Source organism: Mobula birostris, chromosome 9 (assembly GCF_030028105.1).
Source record: "Mobula birostris isolate sMobBir1 chromosome 9, sMobBir1.hap1, whole genome shotgun sequence".
Taxonomy (NCBI): domain Eukaryota; kingdom Metazoa; phylum Chordata; class Chondrichthyes; order Myliobatiformes; family Myliobatidae; genus Mobula; species Mobula birostris.
The window spans coordinates 87573633-87589364 of NC_092378.1; the positions used below are offsets into that span (position 1 = coordinate 87573633).

The following is a 15732-nucleotide window of genomic DNA, read 5'->3' on the forward strand; positions in this document are numbered from 1 at the left end:
CTACTAAGGAGTAAATATTTATCAGTTTTACTTTTGCTATCCTCTTATTTAAGTACTTTAAGAATCTTTTAAAATGTTTTCAGTTTTCTTTCTTGTTTTCCCTCATATTGTATTTATTCCCCCTTTATCATTTTTAGTCATGCTCCACTGGTTTCTTAAGTTCTACCAATTGTCAGGCCCATCAATATTCTTGTCAACTCTATAAGCATTTTCTTTCAATCTCATATAATTCAGGAAGTATTTTGTTAGACACAGATGAATTACTTTTCTAATGCAAACATTAGTTTTCAATGGAATATATATTCTTAGTTAACTTGCCCTTCATACATATGTAATTGCCTTTATTTAAGTTCCAGACATTAATCTTGGATAACTTTATCACTTTCAAATTGAATGTGTGATTTTTTGGAAGCTCTGTTGCTGAGTTGTAGATCAAGACAGGACTGATGATTAAATATAAAGGGAATGAAGGGACATGGGGTTCATACAAAAAAGTATCACTGAAGTAGATGATCAGCCATCATCTTATTGAGGGACTTTTGTTTCTATTTCACATAGTATAGCATCATTTTCTAGATCAATTTTGTCTCATTACATATGGCTGAATCTAATGTAGACTGACTCCTTGATTAGTTCATAAAATATTGTTGGGGAAAATATGTTGAATACATTCTATGAATTTGCTACCAGGACTACCTTTACCACTTTGATTTGCCCAGTGTATATTAAGATTACAGTCCCCCATGATTAATGTTATCTTCATTATGAACTTCCATTATTTCTCAGTTGATGTTTTATCCAACAACATTGCTTTTTCCCATCAGTGTTTATTGATTTTAGTTATTCTTTATTTCTTTATGTTGGAATAAATTTATTTTCTTCAAGAGAATAAAGGAGGGGTGGGCTAGGAAGGGTTACCCAGCGTATTAATTAAATGCATTAAAAACATGATAAGAAAGCAAATTCAGGTTAGGCTTCATGCAGATCTTATTACCCCCTTCATTGCATTTTCTCTTGCTCCTGTTATACTCTTACAAGGACAGAACAGGAGATATCAAGCTGAGTTCTCTGTACCCCTTTTGTCACATCAGACTCAATGCAAACTGGCATATGTGCTTGTTGCAGATGGAGGAGACACAAGTTTTCTATCTGGGGTGAATCCAAATCATTTGAGGATCTGCAAAACAGAATTATTCAACTTCATCATCAATGACTGTTACAGATTACACACCATCTACACTGTCTCCCCCAAGGTACGCTGCACTCAGTGAAGTGCTGCATTTGCTAATCAAAAACTTGCACAGCAAGTTATAATAACAGTAGCTTCGACCATCCACACCTTACAGATTGCAGAAGCAAAACTTATTTAATAAATAAATACTCATGAAAATAACATTACATAGCTTTTTATTCACCATCCACTTATATAGTTGGTATCAGTGTACCAAGATAAGATCGTGAATCCAAGATTCTTTCCATCGATATTCTGTCCACATGCCGACATCTTTTGGGAAGATGTCCAATTGTCCCACCACTGCCTGGAAAGATCATTCATCAGTATTAAAGGTACCTTTTCCTATTTCAATCGGTATAGGCAGAAGACCAGTGAGATGGTCCCCACATAAATAATCACAGGCATTCAATTTACCAATTGCACCACCCTTATCTGTAAAATATGTGGATGCAGATGGCTCAGCCACTGATTGAACAAACTACAGTTATCATTTTCTACTAAATTATTTGAATCAGATAATAATTCTTGTTGTTTCTAACATTCCCTTTGATCTTAGGGAGGGATAGGAAATTATAAATTTTATAAACCACCATATTCTTAGGATATTCAAAAGCCAGGTGCTTGTTTGTCAAGTAAACACTGCACTAAACACACTCTAGTCTGTAATGATTCTTGTAGAATTTGCTATCATATCTAGATAAAATGTTTGACTTTTTTTCAAAAATCTGTATAAATAATTTAAGCATACTTTTTCTGACAATATACAACATATGAATTGTTCATCAATGTATCATGTCAAAGCGCCTTAAATGTCCAAAAAACAATGGAACTGCTGATTTTCCAAGTGATGTTAGCTATGCTTAGCATGCCCTCTAAATTGCCAGTTCATAGTCATTGATATACAAAGAACTGTCTTTTGAATAAAATGTTGAAGGAGGACACCTAAAAAAAATCCTAAATAAAAGTGATTACAATTACATCTGAGGCTTTAGCAATTCTTGACATTTTGGGATGTTCAGAGGTAATGAAAAGTGCTCTATAAATGCAAATATGTCTTTTTGTTTTAATCACCTTGATGGGATCTCCCAGTCTGGATTGTATCTCCTTCTATGGCTTAAGAATATCCGTAGTCAAAGGTTAATTAATTCAGGTTCATGCTAAATATGTTTTAAATATTTATATATTTTTTTTAAAAAGCACAAAAATTTATAAAACTTGAATATTTTATTTTGAATTTCTATTGACATTATCAATTAAAATATATATATTTTATATTACAAAAATATAACGAAATGCATCACAAATATAAGATTGAGAAGATTCAGAAAATATCATAAACATCCTTTTTTCCAATGTAAAATGTTCATTATCATTATCAAAATGTTCAGATAGGTCACATTATTCAAAGCTATGATGTCAGTTTCCTAAAACAAATTTGCCACTGCAAATTCCACTTAAAATACCAATATATAGCTCTTCCACAATACCGTTACCTCTATCAGTTGAAAGGCACAAATCAGGATTGTGAAAATGTTCTGCCCACTTTGCCAAGATGGCTACAGCTACAACTGAGGAAGCTAAGCATAAACCATGATAAAACAATCCTGTCTTTTGGCAACTCATTCACCATATGGCTGAATTATATGTCATCTATAAGATGCACAACAGAAACTTGTCAAAACTTCTTCACAGCATTTCTCAACCTCCATGGATTAGAAATGATGAGGGCAGCAGATACCTGGGTAAACTATCTCAGTGTTCTTCACCAAATCATACAACATCCCAACTTGAGAGAAGGTGCTTTACATCTTCAATGGATCTTTCCATCTGACAGCACTATGAAGTTCAAACCCCAAGATCACTTTCCTATGGGAAATTACACCTGGGTACCAACTGCCAGTCTAGCCTCTGATATCATATAAATGCTTTAAAAGACATACAGAATAAGAAAAAAAATGCCTTTAAGTACAGAAGTAAAAAATAAAATCTCAAATATGAGAATCTATTTAAGACATTAGGAAGGGTTATTCAGAGTAGTGTCTTGTAATATTTATATGGATTTTAGGAGAGCTTTTCACATGATAGCACATGACAGGTAGTTAAAAAAATGACCATGGAGGTGAAGAGAAGAAAAACACTTTCACCCACAGTGGTATGGTCTGGAATTCGATACTCAACAGGAGAGCAAAGAAACACTCAACAGATCAGGCAACATCTGTCAATAAAGACCCAGTTATTTATTTCCTGTGGAGCATCAAGAAAGCTCACCTCTGTCCCAGAATACTGACGGACTTTTACCGCTGTACCATTGAGAGCATACTCACCAACTGCATCTCAGTGTGGTATGGCAATTGTCCCGTATCGGACCGCAAAGCACTCCAGCATGTGGTGAAAACTGCCCAGCGGGTTATCGGTACCCAATTGCCCACCATTGAGAACATCTACCATAAACGCTGTGTGGGGAAGGGCGAAAAACATCATCAAGGATGCATCTCACCCTAACCATGGACTTCTTACTCTCCTCCCATCTGATAGGCGCTACAGGAGCCTCTGCTCCCGCACGAGCAGGCACAGGAAGAGCTTCTTCCCTGAGGCTGTGACCCTGCTGAATCTCACATCACAGCGCTAAGCAGTATTGCACCCATATTGTACTGTCTCAGTACTTTTATATTTGTGTGCTGTAGCACTTACTTTTTATTCGCAGTTATTTTGTAAATAACACCATTCTTTGCATTTCTGGTTAGATGCTAATTGTATTTCATTGGCTTTGTTTCTCTACTCGGCACAATGACAATAAAGTTGAATGTAATCTAATCTAATGGATGGTGAGCTGGAATGTAACCTTTTTGTTTTAAAGAAACAATTTTGGTAGCAGATATTGTTAATTGGTCAAATGAATTACCGTGTAATATTATGTATATAAATTGTTTTCTAAATACTATACAGATGCCCATTTTGGAATGTTGAGTCTTATAATCCAACTGGCACTGTTGAAATTCCTGTATCCTATGTAGAAAACTAAGATGTATGGTTTGTACATAATTCAGATACATGTTAGGTCACATTGTGCCTTAAGTGTTAAAGCTGCATGGCTTTCCTGATGACAGGTATATTACTCAAGATAATTAAAGTCAGATGCAACTTTTTCAAATACTGTTCTGGCTCTGTGTGGTTTGGTCAGATTGCAGTTCCTGAACCAAACCTCAAGATCTTTTGAAAAACTGCATAGTGATGACAACACTATTCTCTGCCAGGATGGTGATAATTGAGTGATACACCAATCTATGGTGCCTGGAAACTACACTGCTGTAAATTACAGACATCAATTCAGCACATTCCCCATATTCCACTTTTCGGAGTATAAAGATTTCAGTCTGGTCTTGATTGTAGGGACTATTCAAGTAAAGCTGGTTATCATAATAACATGTTGGCCAGAATAGAAACAACTAGTTCACAGTGTAAATAATAACTCAGGCTTTTCTTACATACACAGCAAACTGCTTCTCAAATAAAAACAGAAAATATTTGAAATACTTAGCAGATGAGGCAGCATCTGTGGAAAGAGAAGCAGTTAATGTATCAGGCTGAAGACACCTCATCATAACTGGGAAGGAGACAAGATAAGAATTTTAAGTTCATGGGGTGAGGTCAGACTTGCCCTGTAGATGCTGTAAGTGAGATAATCTGACTTATAAGTTTATGAGGGCAGTAGTGGCCCCTCACGCAAAGCAATATAGGAATTGTGAAATGGTGAAAATGCTTAGCAGACTGGGCTTTGCGGATGGAGAAAGAAAAAAAAACTGAGCCAATAACACAGATGAATGGCTTGGCCCATTCTAATATAGAGAAAGTAAGTCACCTGAATTTGTAGAATTCAACATTGAGTCAAAACTTGTTACTGAGTTTCAGTAACAGCCCAGATGTGCTGTTACTGAAACTCAGTAAGTCAATAGAGAGGCCACAAGAAGATAAATCAGAATGGAGGGTGATGGAGAATTAAAATGATAGGTAACAGTGAACTGTAGACTGCTTCCCAAGGTGGAAAGGACACACATCCTCCACAGGCATGATTCAAATTTTAAGATGTCAGCTGTTCCAATTCACTATCTCTTGCTTTAAGCAGAATTATTGCTAAAAAAAAAATAAAGCTGTAGTATAAAATTTAATTAAGCAATAGGGGGTAAAAGATGGAGTAAAATTATACATTCCATTGATGGATAATGAGCTAGATTTGGACCATGGCTTTATAACTAATCCATTATCCATTCAGCAACTATTGAGCAAAAGGGCAATCCAGAAGGACTGGGATAATAATTCATGAGACTCCAGCCTCAGCATTAGAGTTAGACCCACTCTGACTCGATCCGTACTATCTGCAGTAAGAGCTTGTACAAGGTATGAATCGGCAGCATTTAGTGCTGTTGCTCCCCAGAAATGCCTCTCTTCAAAAACTGAAGTAATGCCGTAAGATGCTATGGGTGAAAAGCCCAGGAAACTGACCAATTCACATTGCATTGGGCAGTTTCCAGGATGGATAGGTCAGTAAAAAAGCAACATAACGTACATGTTGGAAATCTGAAGTAAAATGAGAGAATACCGAAAGTACTCAGTGGCTTAGCAACGCCTGTGGAGAGAGAAAATAATTCAAGTCAAAAATCTGCTGTCAAACCTTAAATAGCTTCTGATTGAATCGTTTTTATTTTTTGTTCCAGTATGGATTGTAGGCATTAATTTTCAACCTGATTGGCATTAAAAAGATTGTGGTGGGCTGTTGCCTTCTACTGCTAGATAATACCTAGTAAAAGTGGTATTGTGGTAAAACATAATGGTGTTGGAGATGGAGTTCCAGGACTTTCACCCAAAATCAATTAAATATTGACATATTTCTAAGCGAGAATGGTGCAGAACCTGGAGGGAACCAGAAATAGGAGCAAAATTAGGCAATTTGGCCCATCAAGACTGCTCTGCCAAATGAATTCCACATATTCACCACCCTCTGGCTAAATAAAATCCTCCTTATCTTTGTTCTAAAGGGATATCCTTCTATTCTGAGGCTGTGCCCTCTATTCCTAGACACTTCCATTATTGAAAACATCCCTTCCATGTTCAACCTTGCTAGTAGTGGGTTGCTGCCCTCTTCCTTCTAGACTGCAAAAGAAGTGAGAAATACAGAAAAAGCCTGATGAAATGCTGAAGTGTATTTTGTAGACAGTACTCGGTCATCTTTTGAAAACTTACCTCTATGTCTGCAGTTGCTTCTTGACCCTGAATATCTAGCAATTTATCACATATTGTAAATTTTTGTAAAAACAGTATTAAATGCACCATTAACAATTAGCCCTTTCTATTAAGCACCATGAGTTTGGTATTATTATCTATCAAACTTCCTTGGCTACTCCCCCATCAACTCTCTATACATTTTGTTTGCAGACTCCTGGAGTAGAACAATCCATCTCTTCAAGGTAGTCTTGACATTTCAGCGATGATGAAGTTAAAACAAAATGACATCATCAGAATTGTCAGATTCCACTGCTCCTGATGTCTGATATAGACTTTGGCTGCATCTCACTGGAAGAGAAGAAAGTTGCTTTTGTTACTGAAAACCAAGAACTCATTTGAATGTGGAAAAATGCATGTTGAACAGTTCTTCCTTTCCCAGATAATTCTTTGGGATATTTTACCACTTGGTGGTGTGGGTGCAGTCTTTCCTTTTACGTTAGAGCTGTATGAGATGTCGACTAGGGTTTGAGATCTCATAATGCAGAATGTTGGGTTCATAACCACCGTAGGTGACCTCCTAGACACATTTTGATCGCATTAGATGTTGAAGAGGTAGGGGATTGCAAGGGAATGTTAAGAACGTTTAAATTTATTGGCTTTTTCCACTAATTTCCCAGGAAAATACCTTAGATGTGGGGATGGAAAGTGGTAGATGGAGTGAAGACTCCTAGTGAGAAACAGGTCTGGAGGAACACCAATTTTTTCTGCCTACCAATTTTATTTATACATTTTTTAAAATTTGCTGCAATTTATTAATGAATGCAGGTTAATTCAAAACAAGAGGCAAAAAAAATGAGGACCAAAGAGTTTATAAAGGAATTGGAAATAAAAAAAAACCTGTGACCTGAATCCAGGTATTCTTACCTGATGAAGGACTGTTTGGTGAGATTTTAAGCTTCTTCAAATATTCTGCATGTTCTGGATCTTCATACTGGAAAACATCCTCTTCTATTTCATCACTACTTTCGTTATCCCTCCAGAACCCTATATTACAATATATAGAATTTACAACAGAACAGTCATGCGGTCCAAATGGGCCAATCCTCATGTTTGTGGTGTGTATTAGCTTACCCCTATCTCTCTTCATCTATCCCTGGTTCCAAATTTCCTATCTACCCCAACATCCCAACCACCTTAATCTAGTTTCCCTCTTAGATGACTCTTTGCTGTTCACCTCAATTACTATTGTGATGGTGTATTCCTAATTCTAACCATACTTGGAATAAAGAATTTTTGTCTTTAATTCCTTATTGGATTTAGGATTTTTGATTATGGCCCCTAATTTTCAACTCTCACATGTGAGAACACATTCTCTGTCTCTACTCTGCCAAATCTTTTTGTCAGACATATCCACAGTGGTCTAGACTCTGAAGGATTCCATCCATTGTGTTCTCTTGAAATTTTCCAACCACAAGGAATTGAGCTCAGTGAGTGAATAATTATCTGGCTGTTACTTAGGGAAACTCAATGCAGGAAAGGAACAGAAATAAAGAGGTTTCAATTATCATTTTAAGTTAATCGGTGACAATCTCACTTTGCAAGTGGACAGCCATGGGTTCAAACTACACTACAGACCTGGGCAAATAACTAAGCCCACACTGTGGAAGAACTGCATTGTGGTGGGTGCTGTCTTTCAGATGAAATGTTGGTTTGTCTCTTTCACTGATGTCACAACTGGAAGAGATACAAAGAGTTCTTTTGGAACCTCCTCTCTCAACCAGTGCCCCAAAAGAACATGTATTTGTTCAATGGGGTATGCAAAATACCAGCTGTTTTTGTCCAAATAACAGCACTGACTTCACTCAAAGTGAACCATTAGTTGGGCAATGCTAAAGATGCAAGCTCCTTCTTTATGTGACTTCAATATTTATTAATTTTTTGCTGTTACTATTTTTTCTTAAATCCTGAACAACCTTGAAATGAATGCTTGGTAGTCCGCTAATTAAATCCAAAAATATACATTGGGCTTGTATCCATTTCTCTTGTAAGAATGGGACTTGAGGTAGAACATGTTTATTTTAAGTGTAAGCTGGTAACTAACTTTATTAAGTCACAATAAATCTATCCAATTTTAGGAAAAGAAAGCCTACCAGCTTCTGACAAAAGGAGCTTTTTTATACCTACCTGAATACCTTGTCTGGCGCTGGGCATCGCTAGATTTCCTCACAGCAACTGAGATACCCCTGGTGTCTTCAGCAAACAGGTTCTTCCTTTGCACAACATTGCAAAAGACAAAGGCAAAATTAATGTTAACTACCTTTAGACCATCCACAATTAATAAAAACAAACTGTGACTATTGACAATGCACTAAAAGTCCATCAGCCATGAAAAAGCAGAAAGAAGTTTGACTGATTCAATAGTACACCGAGTGGCCACTTTATTAGGTACATCTGTACACCGGCTTGTTAATACAAATATCTAATCAGCCAATGAGGTGGCAGCAACTCAATACATAAAAGCATGCAGGCATGTTCAAGAGGTTCATTTGTTGTTCAGACCAAACATAAGGGGGTTAGATATGGCCCTTGTGGCTAAAGGGATCAGGGGGTATGGAGGGAAGGCTGGTACAGGGTTCTGAGTTGGATGATCAGCCATGATCATACTGAATGGCGGTGCAGGCTCAAAGGGCCGAATAGCCTACTCCTGCACCTATTTTCTATGTTTCTATAAGAATGGGGAAGGAATGTGATCTGAGTGATGTTGACCATGGAATGATTGCTGGTGTAAGATGGGTTCATTTGAGTATTTCAGAAACTGCTGGGCTCCCTGCGATTTTCACCCACAACAGTCTCTAGAGTTTACAGAGAATGGTGCAATAAACAAAAATTATCCAGTGGGTAAAAATGCCTTGTTAATGAGAGAAGCCAGAGAAGAATGACCAGACAGGTTCAAGCTGACAGGAAAGCAACGGTACCTCAAATAACCATGTGTCACAACAGTGGTGTGCTAAAGAACATCTCTGAATGCACAGCACTCTAATTGTTTGGGTGTATGGACTACAGCAGCAGAAGAGCACGAACATATACTCAGATGCCACTTTATTAGGTACAGGTATAGGTATCAGTCCTACTACTGCAGTTCAAATACATTGGAAAGAAAGGTTCTTATCTCTCTCCAAACAATCATGGATGAGGCTTATTCAGCCATCTCAGTTTGTAAGAACCAGGAAGTCTCAAGTTCATTCATTACAGTTATTTCTTACATTAAGTGCACTTTTAGCTTCACCATCAATCAACTACTGCCAAGAAGAATTTCTGAATTACATATCTTTTTATAAGTTTAAGTGATCTCTTGCTCTGCTCCCACAATTTAGTACAGATCAACTTTCTGTATGTTTTTTGCACCTCCGATATCATCGTTCTTTGCCCCATCTCATGTCTGAAAAGACCAAGGATCTTCAGTTTCATGATCCACCAGGCTCAAGGGCAGCTTCTATCCCAGTTATTGAACAGTCCCCAAGTATAATAAAGTAGACTCTTCATCTCACAGTCTACTTCATTATGACCCTGCACCTTACTGTCTAACTGCATTAGATTAGATTAGATTATGAGGACACTCATTCGTCCTTTATTGTCATTTAGAAATGCATGCGTTAAAAAATGATACAATGTTCCTCCAGAGTGATATCACAAGAAACACAGGACAAACCAAGACTAGAACTGACAAAAACCACATAATTATAACATATAATTACAACAGTGCAAAACAATACTGTAATTTGATAAAGAGCAGACCATGGGCACGGTAAAAAAAAGTCTCAAAGTTCCGATAGCCCCATCACCTCACGCAGACGGTAGAAAGGAGAAACTCTCCCTGCCATGAACCTCCAAGCGCCGCAAACTTGCCGATGCAGCACCACTGGAAGCACCCGACCGCAGCGGACTCTGAGTCCGTCCATAAACTTCGAGCCTCCGACCAGCCCTTCAACACCGAGCACTGAGCACCATCCTCTGCCAAGCGCTTCGACACCACCCCAGCCGCCGAGTAACAAGCAAAGCCGAGGACTCGGGGCCTTCCCCTCCGGAGATTTCGGACCACACAGTAGCAGCGAAGCAGGCATTTCAGAGGTTTCACCAGATGTTCCTCCGTGCTCTCACATCCGTCTCCATCAAATCAGTATTGTGCACAGCACCCTACTTGACAAACAACAGACATCACCACTGGAGTGGCCACTGCGAGCTGCATCGTGCTGCCATCTTCTCTTCTCCTTGGGTAACTTTGTAACACTTTATTCTGCATTCTTGTAATTGTTTTACCTTGTACTACCTCAATGCACTGTTGTAATGAATTGGTCTGCACAAACAATATGTAAGACAAGATTTTCACTGTAGCTCAGTACATGTGACAATAATAAACCAACTTATCAATTATTCTACCACTTGGAACAAAGTTTCAGCTGCTTTTGAACATGATCACCGAAGCTCAAATGTCAGTTGAGTCTTAAATGGACTCAAAGTGCTGTTGGACACTGCCCAATTCAACTGACTGATTTTACTTGCAGCCATCAATATGTTTGGCTATACAGCTCAGTGTATCCAATTGGAAATTGTCTCTTTTCTAGCTCCTTTAACATAATGTTTACTTCTGAATTAAATTTAAAATGACATTTCTCTTTTATTTTGAATACACAAGGTTTGCCTTCACTACCCTTCTTGGTTTGATACTTGAAATTATAACAAATATGTTTTTGATATGTACCCAATTCATTGTAAATTTGTAAAGGTCTAGATCAATCCTAATGCCATCTCCTACTCTCAGCCAGGTCCTTATTCACTACCACAAATTATTTGAACCTTCACAGGTAAAAGCTTCACCAAATGCCTTTTGGCTCTAAAGGTGCAGCACCAAAAGACTTTCTGAGCAGCCAATTGCTTAAAAGAGCTGGTCAGGTAGGACCTTTCCCTTGCAAGCTCATGTTAAATGGTTCGGGAGGGTTTAAACTAATTTGCAAGGGGGATAGGACCCAAAGCAATAGAGCAGTGAAAGAAGTGCATGGAGTAAAGCCAGATCTAACATATAGAGAGGCTTTGAGGAAAGAGAAGCAGAATAAACGGTGTAAAGACAGTAAGGTAGAAGGGCTGAAATGTGTGTACCTCAATGCAAGATGCATCAGGAACAAAGGTGATGAACTGAGAGCTTGGATACATACATGGAATTATGATGTAGTGGCCATTACAGAGACTTGGCTGGCACCAGGGCAGGAATGGATTCTCAATATTCCTGGATTTCAGTGTTTTAAAAGGGATAGAGAGGGCGGAAAAAGGGGAGGAGGGGTGGCATTACTGGTCAGGGATACTATTACAGCTACAGAAAGGGTGGGTAATGTAGCAGGATCCTCTTTTGAGTCAGTATGGGTGGAAGTCAGGAACAGGAAGGGAGCAGTTACTCTATTGGGGGTATTCTATAGGCCCCCTGATAGCAGCAGAGATACAGAGGAGCAGATTGGGAGGCAGATTTTGGAAAGGTGCAAAAATAACAGGGTTGTTATCATGGGTGACTTTAACTTCCCTAATATTGATTGGCACCTGATTAGTTCCAAGGGTTTAGATGGGGCAGAGTTTGTTAAGTGTGTCCAGGACAGATTCCTGTCACAGTATGTGGACAGGCCGACTAGGGGGAATGCCATACTAGATCTAGTACTAGGTAATGAACCGGGTCAGGTCACAGATCTCTCAGTGGGTGAGCATCTGGGGGACAGTGACCACTGCTCCCTGGCCTTCAGCATTATCATGGAAAAGGATAGAATCAGAGGACAGGAAAATTTTTAATTGGGGAAGGGCAAATTATGAGGCTATAAGGCTAGACTTGTGGGTGTGAATTGGGATGATGTTTTTGCAGGGAAATGTACTATGGACATGTGGTCGATGTTTAGAGAACTCTTGCAGGATGTTAGGGATAAATTTGTCCCAGTGAGGAAGATAAAGAATGGAAGGGTGAAGGAAATGGTAGGGTGACAAGTGAGGTGGAAAATCTAGTCAGGTGGAAGAAGGCAGCATACATGAGATTTAGGAAGCAAGGATCAGATGGGTCTATTGAGGAATATAGGGAAGCAAGAAAAGAGCTTAAGAAGGGGCTGAGAAGAGCAAGAAGGGGGCATGAGAAGGCCTTGGCGAGTAGGGTAAAGGAAATCCCCAAGGCATTCTTCAATTATGTGAAGAAAAAAGGATGACAGGAGTGAAGGTAGGACTGATTAGAGATAAGGTGGGAAGATGTGCCTGGAGGCTGTGGAAGTGAGCGAGGTCCTCAATGAATACTTCTCTTCGGTATTCACTCATGAGAGGGAACTTGATGATGGTGAGGACAATATGAGTGAGGTTGATGTTCTGGAGCATGTTGATATTAAGGGAGAGGAGGTGTTGGAGTTGTTAAAATACATTAGGACGGATAAGTCCTGGGACCTGACGGAATATTCCCTAGGCACTTCCACGAGGCGAGGGAAGAGGTTGCTGAGCCTCTGGCTAGGATCTTTATGTCCTCATTGTCCACGGGAATGGTACCGGAGGATTGGAGGGAGGCGAATGTTGTCCCCTTATTCAAAAAAGGTAGTAGGAATAGTCCAGGTAATTATAGACCAGTGAGCCTTACGTCTGTGGTGGGAAAGCTGTTGGAAAAGATTCTTAGAGATAGGATCTCTGGGCATTAAGAGAATCATGGTCTGATCAGGGACAGTCAGCATGGCTTTGTGAAGGGCAGATCGTGTCTAACAAGCCTGATAGAGTTCTTTGAGGAGGTGACCAAGCATATAGATGAGAGTAGTGCAGTGGATGTGATCTACATGGATTTTAGTAAGGCATTTGACAAGGTTGCACACGGTAGGCTTATTCAGAAATTAGAAGGCATGGGATCCAGGGAAGTTTGGCCAGGTGGATTCAGAATTGGGTTGCCTACAGAAGGCAGGGAGTCATGGTGGAGGGAGTACATTCAGATTGGAGGATTGTGACTAGAGGTGTCCCACAAGGATCTGTTCTGTGACCTCTACTTTTCGTGATTTTTATTAACGACCTGGATGTGGGGGTAGAAGGGTGGACTGGCAAGTTTGCAGACGACACAAAGGTTGGTAGTGTTGTAGATAGTGCAAGAGGATTGTCAAAGATTGCAGAGGGACATTGATAGGATGCAGAAGTGAGCTGAGAAGTGGCAGATGGAGTTCAACCCGGAGAAGTGTGAGGTGGTACACTTTGGAAGGACAAACTCCAAGGCAGAGTACAAAGTAAATGGCAGGATACTTGGTAGTGTGGAGGAGCAGAGAGATCTGGGGGTACATGTCCACAGATCCCTGAAAGTTGCCTCACAGGTGGATAGGGTAGTTAAGAAAGCTTATGGGGTGTTAGCTTTCATAATTCGAGGGATAGAGTTTAAGAGTCGCGATGTAATGATGCAGCTCTATAAAATTCTGGTTAGGCCACAATTGGAGTACTGTGTCCAGTTCTGGTTGCCTCACTATAGGAAGGATGTGGAAGCATTGGAAAGGGTACAGAGGAGATTTACCAGGATACTGCCTGATTTAGAGAGTATGCATTATGATCAGAGATTAAGGGAGCTAGGGCTTTACTCTTTGGAAAGAAGGAGGATGAGAGGAGACGCGATAGAGGTGTACAGGATAATAAGAGGAATAGATAGAGTGGATAGCCAGTGCCTCTTCCCCAGGGCACCACTGCTCAATACAAGAGGACATGGCTTTAAGGTAAGGGGTGGGAGGTTCAAGGGGGATATTAGAGGAAGGTTTTTTACTCAGAGAGTGGTTGGTGCGTGGAATGCACTGCCTGAGTCAGTGATGGAGGCAGATACACTAGTGAAGTTTAAGAGACTACTGGGCAGGTATATGGAGGAATTTAAAGTGGGGACTTATATGGGAGGCAGGGTTTGAGGGTTGGCACAACATTGTGGGCCGAAGGGCCTGTACTGTGCTGTACTATTCTATGTTTCTATGTTAAATGCTGGATTATCGTAGTCATTGCTTACTCTTTATATGGTTCATTGCTGAAGCAGGACAGTAGTTCTGGATTTGACACTACTTTATATCTAGCCTTCTATATTTCTTCATTCAAATCATCCAATTCCTTTCCAGTAGTTTATGACTTCCACCACAATTATCTACAGTATTTTACAAATTTATCTGCTTCCTCTTAGTCTTCTAACAATAATTTGACCTGGAGATTTGTCTGTTTTACAACAGAAAAATTCAGGTACAGGCCTAAAAAATACCACTTTTTCCATTTGGGCTCCAAAGTATTTGAAAAAATTGCTGGTTTGTCTGCGGACTGTTAAAGGATCTCTAATGGGCAGCAGTTCAATAAATCTACAAAGTGGTTTCCTTGATTGCTAGGTGTTGGGGTACAGGTGTGGAGAGGTTGCAGGAGGTGTGGTGTACTGCATGGGGTCCTTCACAAGCTTGCATTTTCAATCCAGACAAATCTTTCTTGAGCTTCTCAGCAGTGAAACTAATAGAAATAAGATAACACAGTGAATGAAAGGTACTCTTACCTTCCTTTGAGATACTGTGTCCGAGTAAGATGAGCTCTGAAGCAGGACTGGATTACGGAGATGGCCTCATTTCTTTCATTCCCTGTCAAGACTTGGTTTTGAATAGTGCTGCTGCAAGAAGCTCGAGATGTCTGAAAACAAGATGTAATGTACGATACACAATACAAATCACAATTGTATGAAATGCATAATAAATGAAGCCTTGGGCACACCTGGTTAATGCTTAACATCATCTTCACCTGAATATCCCCCAACCTGATTCCACCTGCATTTTATTTAACAACAATTTCACCATCTCCTTCTAACCTCATGATGATCTAAATTTACCTTAAACGCAGCAGTGTTTCCTGTCTCAACCTACCCGGCTACATCACAGTTTAGGATGGCAATTGCTCTGCCCAAAACTGCAAGAAAGAGTTGATGACACAGATCAGTCCATTGTGATGGCCTCCATCAACATACCTGCTGCCTCGTGAAAGCAGCCAACATAACCAAGGACCCCTTCCACTTGTCACTCTGTCTTCTGCATCCCTTGTTTCGCCCCCATCCACCCCCAATTGGGCAGAAGATACAAAAGCTTAAAAAAATGCACCACGGGCTCAAGCTCAGCTTCTATCCCATTGATACGAGATTCTTGAATGGACCTCATGTACAATAAAGATGAACTCTTGATCTCATAATGTACCTCACTGGAGCCCTTGGACTTTATTGTCTATGTGCACTGCATATTCTC

At 39.6% G+C, this 15732-nt stretch overlaps 1 protein-coding gene across 4 annotated transcripts in view; it reads right to left on the minus strand.

The window, feature by feature from the left end:
• Positions 1 to 2042: 2042 nt before the first annotated feature.
• The window catches only part of iqce (IQ motif containing E), a 122880-nt gene continuing 109190 nt past the window's right edge, over positions 2043 to 15732 (minus strand). For all 4 annotated transcript variants that reach the window (XM_072268381.1, XM_072268382.1, XM_072268380.1 and 1 more), the window contains 4 exons: positions 15000 to 15130; positions 8639 to 8724; positions 7379 to 7498; positions 2043 to 6802 (listed from right to left, as the gene is read on the minus strand). In XM_072268381.1, coding sequence (XP_072124482.1) covers positions 6726 to 6802; positions 7379 to 7498; positions 8639 to 8724; positions 15000 to 15130 — 414 coding nt within the window. In that variant the 3' untranslated portion in view covers positions 2043 to 6725. The remainder of the gene's footprint in view (positions 6803 to 7378; positions 7499 to 8638; positions 8725 to 14999; positions 15131 to 15732) is intronic.